This window comes from Crinia signifera, chromosome 4, assembly GCF_055691185.1.
Source record: "Crinia signifera chromosome 4, ASM5569118v1, whole genome shotgun sequence".
Classification (NCBI taxonomy): domain Eukaryota; kingdom Metazoa; phylum Chordata; class Amphibia; order Anura; family Myobatrachidae; genus Crinia; species Crinia signifera.
In genome coordinates this window covers 336,873,879-336,895,172 of record NC_139220.1, presented here as the reverse complement: position 1 = coordinate 336,895,172, position 21,294 = coordinate 336,873,879, and the positions used below count along the sequence as shown (strand labels likewise).

Sequence of the window (21,294 nt, the reverse complement as noted above, 5' to 3'; positions counted from 1 at the left end):
AGTGACACAAAGCTGCGTGCAGTGACACAATAGATAGATAACATAATAATAATACATAATAGTGACACATTAACACATAGCTGCGTGCAGTGACACAGTGACACATAGCTGCGTGCAGTGACACAGTAACACATAGCTGTGTGCAGTGACACAGTGACACATAGCTGTGTGCAGTGACACATAGCTGCGCGCAGTGAAGCTGTAACTCATAGCTGCGTGCAGTGACACAATAGATAGATAACATAATAAATATAATAATAATAATAGATAATAGTGACACAGTGACACATAGCTGCATACAGTGACACAATAGATAGATAATATAATAATAATAGATAATAGTGACACAGTGACACAGCTGCGGGTAGTGACATATAGCTGCGTACAGTGACACAGTGACACATAGCTGCGTGCAGTGACACAATAGATAGATAACATAATAATAAATATAATAATAATAGATAATAGTGACACTGTGACACATAGCTGCATACAGTGACACAATAGATAGATAACATAATAATAATAGTGACACAGTGACACATAGCTGTGTGCAGTGACACAATACATAGATAACATAATAATAATAATAATAGTGACACAGTGACAGATAGATGACACTACAATGACACATAGCGGTGCACCTACGTCTCAGACATGCCAGGATCCTGGTTCCTAGCTGGAGCAGTGCACTCCGGTTCTCCTTCTCCTTTGGGATGTAGGAATAGGCCTCGCTCTCGGTCATCTCGCTCTCCGCCTTACTGTACCCCCTCTTCCCCTTTGTCTCTGGTAACTCCAGGACCTCAGGTTTCCCGTCCACTCCATCCTGCTCCTTCACCTGAGACATAGTGAGTGCGACAGTCTCTGGCAGCTCGTCCTTATATACTAGATAAGGGCCACACCTGGCAGAGCTCGGCCCAGCTCTGCAATATTGTCTGTGTGAAAACACAACAGGGATTGTTTGGTGATTTGTTGTGTACACGTGGGGGGGGGAGATAAGAACTTCAAACCTGGATATGAGAGAATGCCGAGGTGACAGGGACCTGGGGCCATAAAGAATGTGTGTAATGTAATAGGGACAGTAACACCTATAAGTGCGGACATGTACCTCTGTGAGACGCATCATAGTAGTGACTGACGTCCAAATGTAGAGCCAGAAGTCTGACCTTAATGTGGATGAATGGACAACACGTGGAACATTGGTCATAGGGATCACTGTGCCCTATACCCAATGCCAGGCAAGGGACCCATTTCACAGATTAAATCCCCCAATAATATAACAAGTGGGCTATAAAAAACCTGGACAGTGTTGTGGTCGACAGTCAATAGATCGACACAAAATGTGTACAACAATGAAAGGTTGACAGGGGTTAAGGTACAAAAGATCAGGGTCAAAGGGTCAGCAGGACCATGGTCGACATGGTCTCTTATATTTCATAAACAAGGTTTGATACTTAGCGCTGATTGGTATTAAGCACTGCAGCCAATACCTAGGGGGATTTACCAGAACCCCTAATAGTGTAAACAAGAAAAAGAAAAACGGAATGGTACAGCGCTGTGCTTAATAATTTTATAAATTTATTACAAACTTTTTTGCATAATTAGAACAATAATATTAAAAAAATATATAATCAATGTGGCCAACATTGGGACAAACAAGACTAACAAACATAGATTGAAAAGCAAGCTTCCCTCAAACAGACCCCTTAAAGATGTTTAATGGGGGTGATTAGTAGCAGCATGCGGTTAATGGCAGTTTCTGGAGGGTTAGAAATAGCTTAAAAGTTATTGGAATTCTCCTTCTGTTAAACACCGGTAATTTTTGTAAGGTAATCCTTATGCCAGTTCAAATAACCTTGAGGTTTTGGGATTAAAGCTGATACCTGACGGCACGACCGGACCAGTCTCAGATAGGACCACTACCAATCAACAATCGGTGGTCGGAGAGGTCCGTTAGGATACTACAAACAAAGCTCCTTGCTGTCTGTACGGATGCCCACTTAAGTATACCATATTGAATGTGCACTAATCTTATTTGAACTGGCATAAGGATTACCTTACAAAAATTACCGGTGTTTAACAGAAGGAGAATTCCAATAACTTTTAAGCTATTTCTAACCCTCCAGAAACTGCCATTAACCGCATGCTGCTACTAATCACCCCCATTAAACATCTTTAAGGGGTCTGTTTGAGGGAAGCTTGCTTTTCAATCTATGTTTGTTAGTCTTGTTTGTCCCAATGTTGGCCACATTGATTATATATTTTTTTAATATTATTGTTCTAATTATGCAAAAATTTTTTTTATAAATTTATAAAATTATTAAGCACAGCGCTGTACCATTCCGTTTTTCTTTTTCTTATATTTCATGTTATGTGACCATCATGAGTACAACCATGTACCCTCGCCATGTTTGGGGCCCGTTTCTCATGCCCATGTGGAGAGTAAACTAAGCAAATGTTGGGGAAATGTGATCATCGCAATGCATGTCGACCATGTTGTGTCGACCTACTGACTGCCAAACCTATGTTTATCTATCATTCATGTACTTAATCTAACAGCTACATAATGGGGTAATGTGCAATCAGGGAGATTGCTAGTCTCTCAGGGAGTGAGGGAGATCGATACTATCTCAGGGAGTCTCCCCGACAATCAGGGAGATTGCTAGTCTCTCAGGGAGTGAGGGAGATCGTTACTATTTCAGGGAGTGAGGGAGATCGTTCCTATCTCAGGGAGTCTCGCCGACAATCAGGGAGATTGCTAGTCTCTCAGGGAGTGAAGGAGATTGTTACTATCTCAGGGAGTCTCCCCGACAATCAGGGAGATTTCTAGTCTCTCAGGGAGTGAGGTAGATCGTTACTATCTCAGGGAGTCTCCCCGACAATCAGGGAGATTGGTAGTCTCTCAGGGAGTGAGGGAGATCGTTACTATCTCAGGGAGTCTCCCCGACAATCAGGGAGATTGCTAGTCTCTCAGGGAGTGAGGGAGATCGATACTATCTCAGGGAGTCTCCCCGACAATCAGGGGGATTGGTAGTCTCTCAGGCAGTGAGGGAGATCGTTACTATCTCAGGGAGTCTCGCCGACAATCAGGGGTATTGGTAGTCTCTCAGGGAGTGAGGGAGATTGTTACTATCTCAGGGAGTCTCCCCGACAATCAGGGGGATTGGTAGTCTCTCAGGGAGTGAAGGAGATCGTTACTATCTCAGGGAGTCTCCCCGACAATCAGGGGGATTGGTAGTCTCTCAGGGAGTGAAGGAGATCGTTACTATCTCAGGGAGTCTCCCCGACAATCAGGGAGATTGCTAGTCTCTCAGGGAGTGAGGGAGATCGATACTATCTCAGGGAGTCTCCCCGACAATCAGGGAGATTGGTAAATTTAGGGAGCGAGGGAGATCGTTACTATCTCAGGGAGTCTCCCCGACAATCAGGGAGATTGGTAGACTCATGGAGTGAGGGAGATCGTTACTATCTCAGGGAGTCTCCCCGACAATCAGGGAGATTGGTAGACTCAGGGAGTGAGGGAGATCGTTACTATCTCAGGGAGTCTCCCCAACAATCAGGGAGATTGGTAGACTCAGGGAGTGAGGGAGATTGTTCCTATCTCAGGGAGTCTCCCCGACAATCAGGGAGATTGCTAGTCTCTCAGGGAGTGAGGGAGATCGTTACTATGGGCCTTATTCTGGTTGGTGCGGCCGGGCCGTACGCGTACGTTCCGGGGTTTTTCATGATCTGCGCATGCGTACAATCGCCAATGCGCAGGCGCGAACACTCCACAACGCTTACGGACGGGTCTCTCCGTGCGAAAAAACCTGTACGCGAGAGTACGGGCATTGGGGGCGGCATAGGGGCGTGTTGAGGGGAGCGGCCGAAATAATGAGGGAAAATGGGCGTAAATATGGGCGTACACGGGGGTGTGCACCAAAAATGAACGGTGCTACTACCGCACGATCGCCTAAAGCACCGTTCATTTCGGACACAAAACAGGCGGCCGCCAACCGCCACCTCAGACCACCCCTACAGATACCGCATGCCAGCATTGCTTATTGTAATAAGCAATGCTGCAGTCTATTAAGTCAAAACCATGATTTCACTACCTGCAAGCCACACACAGCACTCAAACACATTGGAAGCTTATCTTTCTATACTTCTATACATTTAAAGGTTTGTTTAATTTAAGGTAAGAATCTTTTTAAGACCTGCTTATATATGCTAAGGTAGGTATTTGTTAAACAGTTATACACATTCACTACGTGCTTTCATAGACTTTACACAGTAGCACACTCAATCTACACAAGTCGACATGTGTCAACGTGTTCACTCTAATACAAACATAGGTTTTGTATTTATGATACAATAACATAAACCACATCTAACACCTACAAAGGATGTTTCAGCAATGTTTTAAGCCCATGCCCACTATTTTGCACACAATCTTCAATTGAGTTAATAGAAAACAATAATTGAATAACAATTAGAATAATTAATTAATTGTCAGAATTGTAGTTGAAAGGCAAGATTTGCAGGTCCATATATGTGAAGGGTATGCCAGCGTGCACGGACGTACGCTCACTCTCACGAGCGGTGACATAAGCTGAGTTTTCTATTGAAAACAATAGGGACCCGTCCGTGCAAGCTGGCGTATGCTCAGATAGCCGCAAGAAGTCGGTGGGAAGACGGACGAGAGACGTCCGTAAACGGTTGCGTACGCTCTGTTGTACGCCAGTTGTCGGGTGTAAGGGCTGGTCCGTCCGTGTACGTTGGTGTACGCTCAATTGTACGCCACTCCCCTTCGACGTTGTTTCTGGCCGTACGTATGCGGCTGATTTGTGGGTGGACTTAACCCCAACGGCCGCGTACGGATAGCGTACGTTAATAGTTAACGTACGCACGTTTGGCCGCTCCGATCAGAATAACCTCCTATGTCAGGGAGTCTCCCCGACAATCAGGGAGATTGCTAGTCTCTCAGGGAATGAGGGAAATCGTTACTATCTCAGGGAGTCTTCCCGACAATCAGGGAGATTGCTAGTCTCTCAGGGAGTGAGGGAGATCGATACTATCTCAGGGAGTCTCCCCAACAATCAGGGAGATTGCTAGTCTCTCAGGGAATGAGAGAGATTGTTACTATCTCAGTGAGTTTCCCCGACAATCAGGGAGATTGCTAGTCTCTCAGGGAGTGAGGAAGATTGTTCCTATCTCAGGGAGTCTTCCCGACAATCAGGGAGATTGCTAGTCTCTCAGGGAATGAGAGAGATTGTTATTATCTCAGTGAGTTTCCCCGACAATCGGGGAGATTGCTAGTCTCTCAGGGAGTGAGGGAGATCGATACTATCTCAGGGAGTCTCCCCGACAATCAGGGAGATTGCTAGTCTCTCAGGGAATGAGGGAGATTGTTACTATCTCAGCGAGTCTCCGCGACAATCAGGGAGATTGCTAGTCTCTCAGGGAGTGAGGGAGATCATTACTATCTCAGGGAGTCTCCCCGACAATCAGGGAGATTGCTAGTCTCTTAGGGAATGAGGGAAATCGTTACTATTTGAGGGAGTGAGGGAGATCATTCCTATCTCAGGAAGTCTCGCCGACAATCATGGAGATTGCTAGTCTCTCAGGGAGTGAGGGAGATCGTTACTATTTAAGGGAGTCTCCCCGATAATCATGGAGATTGCTAGTCTCTCAGGGAATGAGGGAGATTGTTACTATCTCACGGAGTCTCCCCGACAATCAGGGAGATTGCTAGTCTCATAAGGAGTGAGGGAGATCGTTACTATCTCAGGGAGTCTCCCCGACAATCAGGGAGATTGCTAGTCTCTCAGGGAATGAGGGAGATCGTTACTATCTGAGGGAGTGAGGGAGAGCGTTCCTATCTCAGGGAGTCTCGCCGACCGACGCAATTTTTCCGACACAATCAGCCCGATGCAAATCGGTGTGGCCGTGCTAGGAAACAAGTACCGATCGTTACTATCTCAGGGAGTCTCCCAGACAATCAGGGAGATTGCTAGTCTCTAAGGGAGTGAGGGAGATTGTTACTATCTCAGGGAGTCTCCCTGATAATCAGGGAGATTGCTAGTCTCTCAGGGAGTGAAGGCAATGTTGGCATACTATAAACCACGTGTTTCAGGCTCCAGGAATCTGTCAGCATGAGCAGCAGGAGAAAATACGGTGGACGAATTCATTAAAGAAAGTTGTGGTAACATTTTGTGAGTCAAATGTCAGTCAGGCCATCTCCTGCAGTCCTCCTGCCTCACCTCACACCTCAGTCAGGCCATCTCCTGCAGTCCTCCCGCCTCACCTCACACCTCAGTCAGGCCATCTCCTGCAGTCCTCCTGCCTCACCTCACACCTCAGTCAGGCCATCTCTTGCAGTACTCCTGCCTCACCTCACACCTCCAGTCAGACCATCTCCTGCAGTCCTCCCGCCTCACCTCACACCTCAGACAGGCCATCTCCTGCAGTCCTCCTGCCTCACCTCACACCTCGTCAGACCTCCTGCAGTTGTCCATCCTGACCTCACCCTTCCAGTCAGACCATCTTCTGTTCTCCTATCTCACCTCATTCCTCCAGTCAGACCATCTGCAGTCCTCCTGCCTCACCTCATACCTCCAGTCTGAGCATCTCCTGCAGACCTACTGCTTTACCTCACACCACCCTTCAGACCATCTCCTGCAGTCCTCTTGCCTTCCCTTACACCTCCAGTCAGACCATCTGCTGCATTCCTCCTGCCTAACCTCAATCCACCAGTCAGACTGTCTCACCTCACACCTCCAGTGAGACATCTCCTGCAGTCCTCCTGCCTCCCCTCACACTTCCAATCAGACCATCTCCTGCCTCGTCTCACACCTCCAGTCAGACCATATTATTCAGTCCTCCTGCCTCAATTTACACCTCCAGTCAGACCATCTCCTGCAGTCCTCCTGCCTCAACTCACACCTCCAGTGAGACATCTCCTGCAGTCCTCCTGCCTCCCCTCACACTTCCAGTCAGACCATCTCCTGCCTCGTCTCACACCTCCAGTCAGACCATATTATTCAGTCCTCCTGCCTCAATTCACACCTCCAGTCAGACCATCTCCTGCAGTCCTCCTGCCTTACCTCACACCCCCAGTCAGACCATCTCCTGCAGTGCTTCTGCCTCACCTCACACCTCCAGTCAAGCCATCTACAGCAGTCCTCCTGCCCCACTTTACACCTCCAGATGGACCACCTCCTGCAGTCCTCCTGCCTCACCTCACACATCCAGTCAGACCACTTCATGCAGTGCTTCTGCCTCACCTCACTCTTCAAGTCAGACCATCTCCTGCAGTCCTCCTACCCCACCTCACACCTCCAGTCAGACCATATCCAGCAGTCCTCCTGCCTCACCTCACACCTCCAGTCAGACCATCTCCTGCAGTCCTCCTGTCTCACCTTATACCTCCAGTCAGACCATCTCCTGCACTCCTCCTGCCTCACCTCACACCTCCAGCCAGACCATCTCCTGCAGTCCTCCTGTCTCAGCTTATACCTCCAGTCAGACCATCTCCTGCACTCCTCCTGCCTCACCTCACACCTCCAGTCAGACCGTCTCCTGCACTCCTCCTGCCTCACCTTTTTCCTCCAGTCAGACCATCTCCTACACTCCTCATGCCTCATCTCATGCCTCCAGTCAGACTGCCACACCTCACACCTCCAGTCAGACCATCTCCTGTAGTCCTCCTGCCCCACCTCACACCTCCATTCAAACTATATCCTGTAGTCCTCCTGCCTCACCTCACTCCTCCAGTCCTCCATCCTCACCTTACACCTCCAGTCAGACAATCTCTTGCACTCCTCCTGCCTCACCTAACACCTCCAGTCAGATTGCCTCACCTCACACCTCCAGTCAGATTATGTCCTGCAGTTCTCCTGCCTCACCTCACACCTCCAATCAGACAATCTTCTGCATTGCTTCTGCCTCACCTCACACCTTCAGTTAGACCATCTCCCGCAGGCCTCCTGCCTCACCTCACACCTCCAGTCAGACCATCTCCTGCAGTCCTCCTGCCTCACCTCACACCTCCAGTGAGACCATCTCCTTCAGTCCTCCTGCCTCACCTCACACCTCCAGCAAGACTATCTCCAGCTGTCCGCCTGTCCCACCTCACACCTCCATTTAGACCATCTCCTGTAGTCCTCCTGCCCCATCTCACACCTCTAGTCAGACTACCTCCAGCAGTCCTCCTGCCTCACCCCACACCTCCAGTGAGACCATCTCCAGCTGTTCTCCTGCCTCACCTCACACCTCCAGTCAGACCATCTCCTTCAGTCCTCCTGCCCTACATCACACCTCCAGTCAGACCATCTCTTGCAGTCCTCCTGCCCCACCTCACACCTCCAATCAGACCATCTCCAGCAGTTCTCCTGCCTCCCCTCACACCTCCAGTCAAACCATCTCCTGGAATTATATTGCCTCACCTCAGTCCTCCAGCCAGAACATCTCCTGCAGTCTTTCTGCATCACCTCACACCTCCAGTGAGACCATCTCCTGCACTCCTCCTGCCTCACCTCACACCTCCAGTCAGACCATCTCCTGCACTCCTCCTGCCCCAGCTTACACCTCCAGTCAGACCATCTCCTGCACTCCTCCTGCCTCACCTCACACCTCCAGTCAGACCATCTCCTGCACTCCTCCTGCCTCACCTCACACCTCCAGTCAGACCATCTCCTGCACTCCTCCTGCCCCAGCTTACACCTCCAGTCAGACCATCTCCTGCACTCCTCCTGCCCCAGCTTACATCTCCAGTCAGACCATCTCCTGCAATCCTCCTGCCTCACCTCACACCTCCAGTCAGACCATCTCCTGCAGTCCTCCTGCCCCAGCTTACACCTCCAGTCAGACCATCTCCTGCACTCCTCCTGCCTCACCTCACACCTCCAGTCAGACCATCTCCTGCACTCCTCCTGCCCCAGCTTACACCTCCAGTCAGACCATCTCCTGCACTCCTCCTGCCCCAGCTTACACCTCCAGTCAGACCATCTCCTCCACTCCTCCTGCCTCATCTCACACCTCTAGTCAGACTGCTTCACCTCACACCTCCATTCAGACCATCTCCTACACTCCTCCTGCCTCACCTCACACCTCCAGTCAGACCATCTCCTGCAGTCCTCCTGCCTCACCTCACACCTCCAGTCAGACCATCTCCTGCAGTCCTCCTGCCTCACCTCACACCTCCAGTCATGCCACTTCCTGTCTCACCTCATTCCAGATAGGAACATGCTGAGAAATCACTGTTAAACTCTCTCCAGGTCATATATTAAGCAATGGAGAGGGATAAAACGGAGAGTGACAAAGTACGTGGACAATCCCAGAAAACTGTTGGTTTTGACCCCCAAGTACTGGCTTCGAGTCAATGAAATGCAAGGGGATTGCGATTAGATCCATACGCTACGATTCATATGCATGTGCAGTCATTTGATGATCGAGCAGAGTACGAATTCGCACAAGGATCAGGTCTGAATCGGGCCCTCTGGGTGGTTCCCTACAATTCTCTGGTGACAGCTGATCTTTACCTCTCCTGGTGAACCAGACCCCCGGCTGGGACATTTCTCACTCAGGCTAATACAGTCTCCTGCGTGGTATGAACGCAGACTTTTATACACCATCCCTATGTATATACCACTGCTGAGGGAGTTGGGAATTTATGACAAGTAATACGGGAATATTGTCCTCTAACAATCATTTCCCTGGTAGCAGCTGCACCTGCTTCTAGCTACTGAATGACCGGAAAGGACGGCTCAGGGCTGGTTATTATAATGTAGAGCTCGGGGACAACCTGGGGGCCCATTCAGACCAGCTAGCCTGCGGGTATATGTCTGTACGGCCTCTGTCTGCCTTAGTCTGCGGGTATATGTCTGTACGTCCTCTGCCTGCCCTAGTCTGCGGGTGTATGTCTGTACGGCCTTTGTCTGCCTTAGTCTGCGGGTATATGTCTGTACGTCCTCTGCCTGCCCTAGTCTGCGGGTATATGTCTGTACGGCCTCTGTCTGCCCTAGTCTGCGGGTATATGTCTGTACGGCCTCTGTCTGCCTTAGTATGCGGGTATATGTCTGTACGGCCTCTTGTCTGCCCTAGTATGCGGGTATATGTCTGTACGGCCTCTGCCTGCCCTAGTCTGCGGGTATGTGTCTGTACGGCCTCTGTCTGCTCTAGTCTGCGGGTGTATGTCTGTACGGCCTCTGCCTGCCCTAGTCTGCGGGTGTATGTCTGTACGGCCTCTGCCTGCCCTAGTCTGCGGGTGTATGTCTGTACGGCCTCTGCCTGCTCTAGTCTGAGGGTATATGTCTGTACGGCCTCTGCCTGCCCTAGTCTGCGGGTGTATGTCTGTACGGCCTCTGCCTGCCATAGTCTGCGGGTGTATATCTGTACTGCCTCTGTCTGCCCTAGTCTGCGGGTATATGTCTGTACGGCCTCTGTCTGCCTTAGTCTGCGGGTGTATATCTGTACTGCCTCTGTCTGCCCTAGTCTGCGGGTATATGTCTGTACGGCCTCTGTCTGCCTTAGTCTGCGGGTGTATGTCTGTACGGCCTCTGCCTGCCCTAGTCTGCGGGTGTATGTCTGCCCTAGTCTGCGGGTATATGTCTGTACGGCCTCTGTCTGCCCTAGTCTGCGGGTGTATGTCTGTACGGCCTCTGTCTGCCCTAGTCCGCGGGTGTATGTCTGCCCTAGTCTGCGGGTATATGTCTGTACGGCCTCTGTCTGCCCTAGTCTGCGGGTGTATGTCTGTACGGGCTCTGTCTGCCCTAGTCTGCGGGTGTATGTCTGTACGTCCTCTGCCCTAGTCTGCGGGTATATGTCTGTACGGCCTCTGCCTGCCCTAGTCTGCGGGTGTATGTCTGTACGGCCTCTGTCTGCCCTAGTCTGCGGGTGTATGTCTGTATGGCATCTGTCTGCCCTAGTCTGTAGGTATAGGTCTGTACGGCCTCTGTCTGCCCTAGTCTGCGGGTATATGTCTGTACGGCCTCTGTCTGCCCTAGTCTGCGGGTGTATGTCTGTACGGCCTCTGTCTGCCCTAGTCTGCGGGTGTATGTCTGTACGGCCTCTGTCTGCCCTAGTCTGCGGGTGTATGTCTGTACGGCCTCTGTCTGCCCTAGTCTGCGGGTCTATGTCTGTACGGCCTCTGTCTGCCCTAGTCTGCGGGTGTATGTCTGTACGGGCTCTGTCTGCCCTAGTCTGCGGGTGTATGTCTGTATGTCCTCTGCCCTAGTCTGCGGGTATATGTCTGTACGGCCTCTGCCTGCCCTAGTCTGCGGGTGTATGTCTGTACGGCCTCTGTCTGCCCTAGTCTGCGGGTGTATGTCTGTATGGCATCTGTCTGCCCTAGTCTGTGGGTATAGGTCTGTACGGCCTCTGTCTGCCCTAGTCTGCGGGTGTATGTCTGTATGGCATCTGTCTGCCCTAGTCTGCGGGTGTATGTCTTTACGGCCTCTATCTGCCCTAGTCTGCGGGTGTATGTCTGTACGGCCTCTGTCTGCCCTAGTCTGCGGGTGTATGTCTGTACGGCCTCTGTCTGCCCTAGTCTGCGGGTGTATGTCTGTACGGCCTCTGTCTGCCCTAGTTTGCGGGTGTATGTCTGTACGGCCTCTGCCTGCCCTAGTCTGCGGGTGTATGTCTGCCCTAGTCTGCGGGTATATGTCTGTACGGCCTCTGTCTGCCCTAGTCTGCGGGTGTATGTCTGTACGGCCTCTGTCTGCCCTAGTCCGCGGGTGTATGTCTGCCCTAGTCTGCGGGTATATGTCTGTACGGCCTCTGTCTGCCCTAGTCTGCGGGTGTATGTCTGTACGGGCTCTGTCTGCCCTAGTCTGCGGGTGTATGTCTGTACGGGCTCTGTCTGCCCTAGTCTGGGGGTGTATGTCTGTATGGCATCTGTCTGCCGTAGTCTGTGGGTATAGGTCTGTACGGCCTCTGTCTGCCCTAGTCTGCGGGTGTATGTCTGTACGTCCTCTGCCCTAGTCTGCGGGTATATGTCTGTACGGCCTCTGTCTGCCCTAGTCTGCGGGTGTATGTCTGTATGGCATCTGTCTGCCCTAGTCTGTGGGTATAGGTCTGTACGGCCTCTGTCTGCCCTAGTCTGCGGGTGTATGTCTGTACGGCCTCTGTCTGCCCTAGTCTGCGGGTATATGTCTGTACGGCCTCTGCCTGCCATAGTCTGCGGGTATATGTCTGTACGGCCTCTGCCTGCCATAGTCTGTGGGTATAGGTCTGTACGGCCTCTGTCTGCCCTAGTCTGCGGCCTATTGTCCCTGGGCCCCGGGCAGCCTCCATATACCCTGTGTGCCCTTGGCAGCCCCCTATTGTCCCTGTGCCCCGGGAAGCCAACATATATTCTGTGTGCTCTGGGCAGCCCCCTATTGTCCCTGTGCCCCGGGCAGCCTCCATATACCCTGTGTGCCCTGGGCAGCCCCCTATTGTCCCTGTGCCCCGGGCAGCCTCCATATACCCTGTGTGCCCTGGGCAGCCCCCTATTGTCCCTGTGCCCGGGGCAGCCTCCATATACCCTGTGTGCCCTGGGCAGCCCCCTATTGTCCCTGTGCCCCGGGCCGTCTCCATATATCCTGTGTGCCCTGGGCAGCCCCCTATTGTCCCTGTGCCCCAGGCAGCCTCCATATATCCGTGTGCCCTGGGCAGCCCCCTATTGTCCCTGTGCCCGGGGCAGCCAGGGCCGGCGCTACCCACTCAGCAGCTCCTGCAAAGCAGGGAGGCGCCATGCTGAAAAGGCGCTGTCTCCCTCCCTGCTCTGCTAAAGCTGCCTCAGCCCTCACTGTCACTGCCTCCTGCACGCTGCCCGCAGTGCCTGTCTGACAGCGGGCGGCAGTATGGAGAGGCTGAGCAGCTCCCTGCACCACGCACACACTGTCCTCCTCCTGCACGCCGCCCGCAGCGCCTGTCTGACAGCAGGCGGCAGTATGGAGAGGCTGAGCAGCTCCCTGCACCACGCACACACTGTCCTCCTCCTGCACGCCACCCGCAGCGCCTGTCTGACAGCGGGCGGCAGTATGGAGAGGCTGAGCAGCTCCCTGCACCACGCACACACTGTCCTCCTCCTGCACACCACCCGCAGCGCCTGTCTGACAGCGGGTGGCAGTATGGAGAGGCTGAGCAGCTCCCTGCACCGCGCACACACTGTCCTCCTCCTGCACGCCGCCCGCAGCGCCTGTCTGACAGCAGGCGGCAGTATGGAGAGGCTGAGCAGCTCCCTGCACCACGCACACACTGTCACTGCCTCCTGCACGCCACCCGCAGCACCTGTCTGACAGCGGGCGGCAGTATGGAGAGGCTGAGCAGCTCCCTGCACCACGCACACACTGTCCTCCTCCTGCACGCCACCCGCAGCGCCTGTCTGACAGCGGGTGGCAGTATGGAGAGGCTGAGCAGCTCCCTGCACCGCGCACACACTGTCCTCCTCCTGCACACCGCCCGCAGTGCCTGTCTGACAGCGGGCGGCAGTATGGAGAGGCTGAGCAGCTCCCTGCACCACGCACACACTGTCCTCCTCCTGCACACCGCCCGCAGTGCCTGTCTGACAGCGGGCGGCAGTATGGAGAGGCTGAGCAGCTCCCTGCACCGCGCACACACTGTCCTCCTCCTGCACGCCACCCGCAGCGCCTGTCTGACAGCAGGTGGCAGTATGGAGAGGCTGAGCAGCTCCCTGCACCGCGCACACACTGTCCTCCTCCTGCGACTTGCCCCCTCTTCCTCATGGACTTTTGCGCTGAGGCATGTAGCGCTGTCTGTGAATGCCTGGATGACATGTCTGGATCCGCCCCCTACCCATTGCTCCCTGCGACTGTCAGCTGTCAATCAAATGCCGAACAGGCAGCAGCGCCGGCTCCCCTTCCTACCCTCTTCCTAACATCTTCCTAACCTCTTGTGCTGTGCCAGTGCCACTGCCCGTCCTCAACACTTCGCCCCCTCTATCTCCTCCCCTTTTCTTCCATCTCCTCCTTCTCTCCCATTCGTTTCCCCCTCAGTCACGAGAGGGGTGTAATGGCGTCCTCAGCGTCCTGCCTACGCAGATAGAAGAGGAGGGACTGCACAAGAGTTAAACAGTAAAAGAACAGTGAGTTTTTTATTATACATGTTTATAACAAATTGTTTAATAATTGTAGATTTTTTTTTTATATTAATTTAGACACTTAATAAATAATAGGCTGGGTTATGTGCCTAAAGGTGGCTATATACACTGCAATTGGGCATCACATCGTGCAGTACAAAAAGTATGTGCTGCACATACTTTTTGTACTGCTTTGGGATCACATCACACACACATTGCATGCATGCCGTGCGATGCGATCTAGCCCATAACGTATGCGATTCTCGCAGCGTGTATGGGCACCTTTAGTGCCTGTAACATTTTGCGGGCACAGCACTGAGATGGTGTATGCATACATGTACATGCACCTGAGATCCTCCATAGGAGCGCATGTTGCATACACTCCCACAATCGGGCTGCAGCTTGTTGCAATGGCAATGTGAAAGGGCGCAAAATCTATGGTTTGCAGGAGGGCGCCAGACACCCTAGCACCGGCCCTGGGGGCAGCCTCCATATATCCTGTGTACCCTGGGCAGCCCCCTATTGTCCCTGTGCCCGGGGCAGCCTCCATATATCCTGTGTGCCCTGGGCAGCCCCCTATTGTCCCTTTGTACCAAGCAGCCCTTACAGCCCATTCTTTCCCTGGAAACTCAAACACACAGAGCTGATTAACCCCTTCTGCAAGCATGAAAGTGCCATAGAAAGTGTCATTAGTGTTACAGTTGTAAATAAATCCACATGAGTGTAATGACAGCGTCCTCTCTGTGACATTTCCTCAGCCATAAAATAATCTAACAAGTTCCACAATGGTGCATAAATGCTACAGTATATTCCTTATTACTGCCAGTCCTGCTACAACTGGTTATACCCCGCTCCCTCCCCAGCAGGCTCTGTATAATGGCTGCCAAACTGCCTTGTTAGGAAACTTTATTTTTAAGTTACAATTTAATTACTTTTTAACTTTATTATGTCTGCAATATATCTTACACATCTCAGATGTAGTATGTTAGGGAACAAGTTGTTCTGTCTTATTGTCCATGCCACAGGCTGTAAAGTCCAGCCAAGCACTTATAGCTGGCATGTACCAGTGTTATGCCTCAGTGTACAGAGAGCTGTATACCTCATCTGTAGCTGTTATCCTGCCATATCTCATAGCTGACATGTACCAGTGTTATGCCTCTGTGTACAGAGAGCTGTATACCTCATCTGTAGCTGTTATCCTGCCTATCCCCTCATAGCTGACATGTACCAGTGTTATGCCCCCATGTACAGAGAGCTGTATACCTCATCTGTAGCTGTTATCCTGCCTATCCCTCATAGCTGACATGTACCAGTGTTATGCCCCCATGTACAGAGAGCTGTATACCTCATCTGTAGCTGTTATCCTGCCTATCCCCTCATAGCTGACATGTACCAGTGTTATGCCTCCGTGTACAGAGAGCTGTATACCTCATCTGTAGCTGTTATCCTGCCTATCCCCTCATAGCTGACATGTACCAGTGTTATGCGTCCGTGTACAGAGAGCTGTATACCTCATCTGTAGCTGTTATCCTGCCTATCCCGCATAGCTGACATGTACCAGTGTTATACCTCCGTGTACAGAGAGCTGTATACCTCATCTGTAGCTGTTATCCTGCCTATCCCCTCATAGCTGACATTTACCAATGTTATGCCTCCGTGTACAGAGAGCTGTATAGCTCATCTGTAGCTATTATCCTGCCTATCCCTCATAGCTGACATGTACCGGTGTTATGCCCCCATGTACAGAGAGCTGTATACCTCATCTGTAGCTGTTATCCTGCCTATCCCTCATAGCTGACATGTACCAGTGTTATGCCCCCATGTACAGAGAGCTGTATACCTCATCTGTAGCTGTTATCCTGCCTATCCCCTCATAGCTGACATGTACCAGTGTTATGCCTCCGTGTACAGAGAGCTGTATACCTCATCTGTAGCTGTTATCCTGCCTATCCCCTCATAGCTGACATGTACCAGTGTTATGCGTCCGTGTACAGAGAGCTGTATACCTCATCTGTAGCTGTTATCCTGCCTATCCCGCATAGCTGACATGTACCAGTGTTATACCTCCGTGTACAGAGAGCTGTATACCTCATCTGTAGCTGTTATCCTGCCTATCCCTCATAGCTGACATGTACCGGTGTTATGCCTCCGTGTACAGAGAGCTGTATACCTCATCTGTAGCTGTTATCCTGCCTATCCCTCATAGCTGACATGTACCGGTGTTAGGCCTCCGTGTACAGAGAGCTGTATACCTCATCTGTAGCTGTTATCCTGCCATATCTCATAGTTGACATGTACCAGTGTTATGCCTCTGTGTACAGAGCTGTATACCTCATCTGTAGCTGTTATCCTGCCTATCCCTCATAGCTGACATGTACCAGTGTTATGCCTCCGTGTACAGAGAGCTGTATACCTCATCTGTAGCTGTTATCCTGCCTATCCCCTCATAGCTGACATTTACCAATGTTATGCCTCCGTGTACAGAGAGCTGTATAGCTCATCTGTAGCTATTATCCTGCCTATCCCTCATAGCTGACATTTACCAATGTTATGCCTCCGTGTACAGAGAGCTGTATACCTCATCTGTAGCTGTTATCCTGCCATATATCATAGCTGACATGTACCAGTGTTATGCCTCTGTGTACAGAGCTGTATACCTCATCTGTAGCTGTTATCCTGCCTATCCCTCATAGCTGACATGTACCAGTGTTATGCCTCCGTGTACAGAGAGCTGTATACCTCATCTGTAGCTGTTATCCTGCCTATCCCTCATAGCTGATATGTACCGGTGTTATGTCTCCGTGTACAGAGAGCTGTATACCTCATCTGTAGCTGTTATCCTGCCTATCCCTCATAGCTGACATGTACCGGTGTTAGGCCTCCGTGTACAGAGAGCTGTATACCTCATCTGTAGCTGTTATCCTGCCTATCCCTCATAGCTGACATGTACCGGTGTTAGGCCTCCGTGTACAGAGAGCTGTATATCTCATCTGTAGCTGTTATCCTGCCTATCCCTCATAGCTGACATGTACCGGTGTTATACCTCCGTGTACAGAGAGCTGTATACCTCATCTGTAGCTGTTATCCTGCCTATCCCGCATAGCTGACATGTACCAGTGTTATGCCTCCGTGTACAGAGAGCTGTATACCTCATCTGTAGCTGTTATCCTGCCTATCCCTCAAAGCTGACATGTACCGGTGTTATGCCTCCGTGTACAGAGAGCTGTATACCTCATCTGTAGCTGTTATCCTGCCTATCCCTCATAGCTGACATGTACCGGTGTTATGCCTCCGTGTACAGAGAGCTGTGTACCTCATCTGTAGCTGTTATCCTGCCTATCCCCTCATAGCTGACATTTTCCGGTGTTATACCTCTGTGTACAGAGCTGTGTACCTCATCTGTAGCTGTTATCCTGCCTATCCCTCATAGCTGGCATGTACCAGTGTTAGGCCTCCGTGTACAGAGAGCTGTATACCTCATCTGTAGCTGTTATCCTGCCTATCCCCTCATAGCTGACATGTACCAGTGTTATGCCTCCGTGTACAGAGCTGTATACCTCATCTGTAGCTATTATCCTGCCTATCCCTCATAGCTGACATGTACCAGTGTTATGCCTCTGTGTACAGAGAGCTGTATACCTCATCTGTAGCTGTTATCCTGCCTATCCCTCATAGCTGACATGTACCGGTGTTATGCCTCCGTGTACAGAGAGCTGTATACCTCATCTGTAGCTGTTATCCTGCCTATTCCTCATAGCTAACATGTACCAGTGTTATGCCTCAGTGTACAGAGAGCTGTATACCTCATCTGTAGCTGTTATCCTGCCTATCCCTCATAGCTGGCATGTACCAGTGTTAGGCCTCCGTGTACAGAGAGCTGTATACCTCATCTGTAGCTGTTATCCTGCCTATCCCCTCATAGCTGACATGTACCAGTGTTATGCCTCAGTGCACAGAGAGCTGTATACCTCATCTGTAGCTGTTATCCTGCCTATCCCTCATAGCTGGCATGTACCAGTGTTAGGCCTCCGTGTACAGAGAGCTGTATACCTCATCTGTAGCTGTTATCCTGCCTATCCCGCATAGCTGACATGTACCAGTGTTATGCCTCCGTGTACAGAGAGCTGTACACCTCATCTGTAGCTGTTATCCTGCCTATCCCCTCATAACTGACATGTACCGGTCTTATGCCTCCGTGTACAGAGAGCTGTATACCTCATCTGTAGCTGTTATCCTGCCTATCCTCTCATAGCTGACATGTACCAGTGTTATGCCTCTGTATACAGAGAGCTGTGTACCTCATCTGTAGCTGTTATCCTGCCTATCCCCACATAGCTGACATGTACCAGGGTTATGCCTCCGTGTACAGAGAGCTGTATACCTCATCTGTAGCTGTTATCCTACCTATCCCCTCATAGCTGACATGTACCAGGGTTATGCCTCCGTGTACAGAGAGCTGTATACCTAATCTGTAGCTGTTATCCTGCCTATCCCCTCATAGCTGACATGTACCAGTGTTATGCCTCCGTGTACAGAGAGCTGTATACCTCATCTGTAGCTGTTATCCTGCCTATCCCCTCATAGCTGACATGTACCAGTGTTATGCCTCCGTGTACAGATTGCTGTATACTGTACCTCATCTGTAGCTGTTATCCTGCCTATCCCGCATAGCTGACATGTACCAGTGTTATACCTCCGTGTACAGAGAGCTGTATACAGTACCTCATCTGTAGCTGTTATCCTGCCTATCCCCTCATAACTGACATGTACCGGTCTTATGCCTCCGTGTACAGAGAGCTGTATACCTCATCTGTAGCTGTTATCCTGCCTATCCCCTCATAGCTGACATGTACCAGTGTTATGCCTCCGTGTACAGAGAGCTGTATACCTCATCTGTAGCTGTTATCCTGCCTATCCCCTCATAGCTGACATGTACCAGTGTTATGCCTCCGTGTACAGATTGCTGTATACTGTACCTCATCTGTAGCTGTTATCCTGCCTATCCCGCATAGCTGACATGTACCAGTGTTATACCTCCGTGTACAGAGAGCTGTATACAGTACCTCATCTGTAGCTGTTATCCTGCCTATCCCCTCATAACTGACATGTACCGGTCTTATGCCTCCGTGTACAGAGAGCTGTATACCTCATCTGTAGCTGTTATCCTGCCTATCCCCTCATAGCTGACATGTACCAGTGTTATGCCTCCGTGTACAGAGAGCTGTATACCTCATCTGTAGCTGTTATCCTGCCTATCCCCTCATAGCTGACATGTACCGGTGTTATGCCTCCCTGTACAGAGCTGTGTACCTCATCTGTAGCTGTTATCCTGCCTATCCCTCATAGCTGGCATGTACCAGTGTTAGGCCTCCGTGTACAGAGAGCTGTATACCTCATCTGTAGCTGTTATCCTGCCTATCCCCTCATAGCTGACATGTACCAGTGTTATGCCTCCGTGTACAGAGCTGTATACCTCATCTGTAGCTATTATCCTGCCTATCCCTCATAGCTGACATGTACCAGTGTTATGCCTCTGTGTACAGAGAGCTGTATACCTCATCTGTAGCTGTTATCCTGCCTATCCCTCATAGCTGACATGTACCGGTGTTATGCCTCCGTGTACAGAGAGTTGTATACCTCATCTGTAGCTGTTATCCTGCCTATTCCTCATAGCTAACATGTACCAGTGTTATGCCTCAGTGTACAGAGAGCTGTATACCTCATCTGTAGCTGTTATCCTGCCTATCCCTCATAGCTGGCATGTACCAGTGTTAGGCCTCCGTGTACAGAGAGCTGTATACCTCATCTGTAGCTGTTATCTTGCCTATCCCCTCATAGCTGACATGTACCAGTGTTATGCCTCAGTGCACAGAGAGCTGTATACCTCATCTGTAGCTGTTATCCTGCCTATCCCTCATAGCTGGCATGTACCAGTGTTAGGCCTCCGTGTACAGAGAGCTGTATACCTCATCTGTAGCTGTTATCCTGCCTATCCCGCATAGCTGACATGTACCAGTGTTATGCCTCCGTGTACAGAGAGCTGTACACCTCATCTGTAGCTGTTATCCTGCCTATCCCCTCATAACTGACATGTACCGGTCTTATGCCTCCGTGTACAGAGAGCTGTATACCTCATCTGTAGCTGTTATCCTGCCTATCCTCTCATAGCTGACATGTACCAGTGTTATGCCTCTGTATACAGAGAGCTGTGTACCTCATCTGTAGCTGTTATCCTGCCTATCCCCACATAGCTGACATGTACCAGGGTTATGCCTCCGTGTACAGAGAGCTGTATACCTCATCTGTAGCTGTTATCCTACCTATCCCCTCATAGCTGACATGTACCAGGGTTATGCCTCCGTGTACAGAGAGCTGTATACCTAATCTGTAGCTGTTATCCTGCCTATCCCCTCATAGCTGACATGTACCAGTGTTATGCCTCCGTGTACAGAGAGCTGTATACCTCATCTGTAGCTGTTATCCTGCCTATCCCCTCATAGCTGACATGTACCAGTGTTATGCCTCCGTGTACAGATTGCTGTATACTGTACCTCATCTGTAGCTGTTATCCTGCCTATCCCGCATAGCTGACATGTACCAGTGTTATACCTCCGTGTACAGAGAGCTGTATACAGTACCTCATCTGTAGCTGTTATCCTGCCTATCCCCTCATAACTGACATGTACCGGTCTTATGCCTCCGTGTACAGAGAGCTGTATACCTCATCTGTAGCTGTTATCCTGCCTATCCCCTCATAGCTGACATGTACCAGTGTTATGCCTCCGTGTACAGAGAGCTGTATACCTCATCTGTAGCTGTTATCCTGCCTATCCCCTCATAGCTGACATGTACCGGTGTTATGCCTCCCTGTACAGAGCTGTGTACCTCATCTGTAGCTGTTATCCTGCCTATCCCCTCATAGCTAACATGTACCAGTGTTATACCTCCATGTACAGAGAGCTGTGTACCTCTTCTGTAGCTGTTATCCTACCTATCCCCTCATAGCTGTCATGTACCAGTGTTATACCGCCGTGTACAGAGAGCTGTATACCTCATCTGTAGCTGTTATCCTGCCTATCCCCTCATAGCTGACATGTACCGGTGTTATGCCTCCCTGTACAGAGCTGTGTACCTCATCTGTAGCTGTTATCCTGCCTATCCCCTCATAGCTAACATGTACCAGTGTTATACCTCCATGTACAGAGAGCTGTGTACCTCTTCTGTAGCTGTTA

At 50.7% G+C, this 21,294-nt stretch overlaps 1 protein-coding gene across 1 annotated transcript in view; it reads right to left on the bottom strand.

The window, feature by feature from the left end:
* LOC146076039 (chloride channel protein ClC-Kb-like) overlaps positions 1-906 on the bottom strand; it is an 83,626-nt gene extending 82,720 nt beyond the window's left edge. The window contains exon 1 of the mRNA XM_083185832.1: positions 649-906. Coding sequence (XP_083041958.1) covers positions 649-847 — 199 coding nt within the window. The 5' untranslated portion in view covers positions 848-906. The remainder of the gene's footprint in view (positions 1-648) is intronic.
* Between the last annotated feature and the right edge of the window lie 20,388 nt (positions 907-21,294).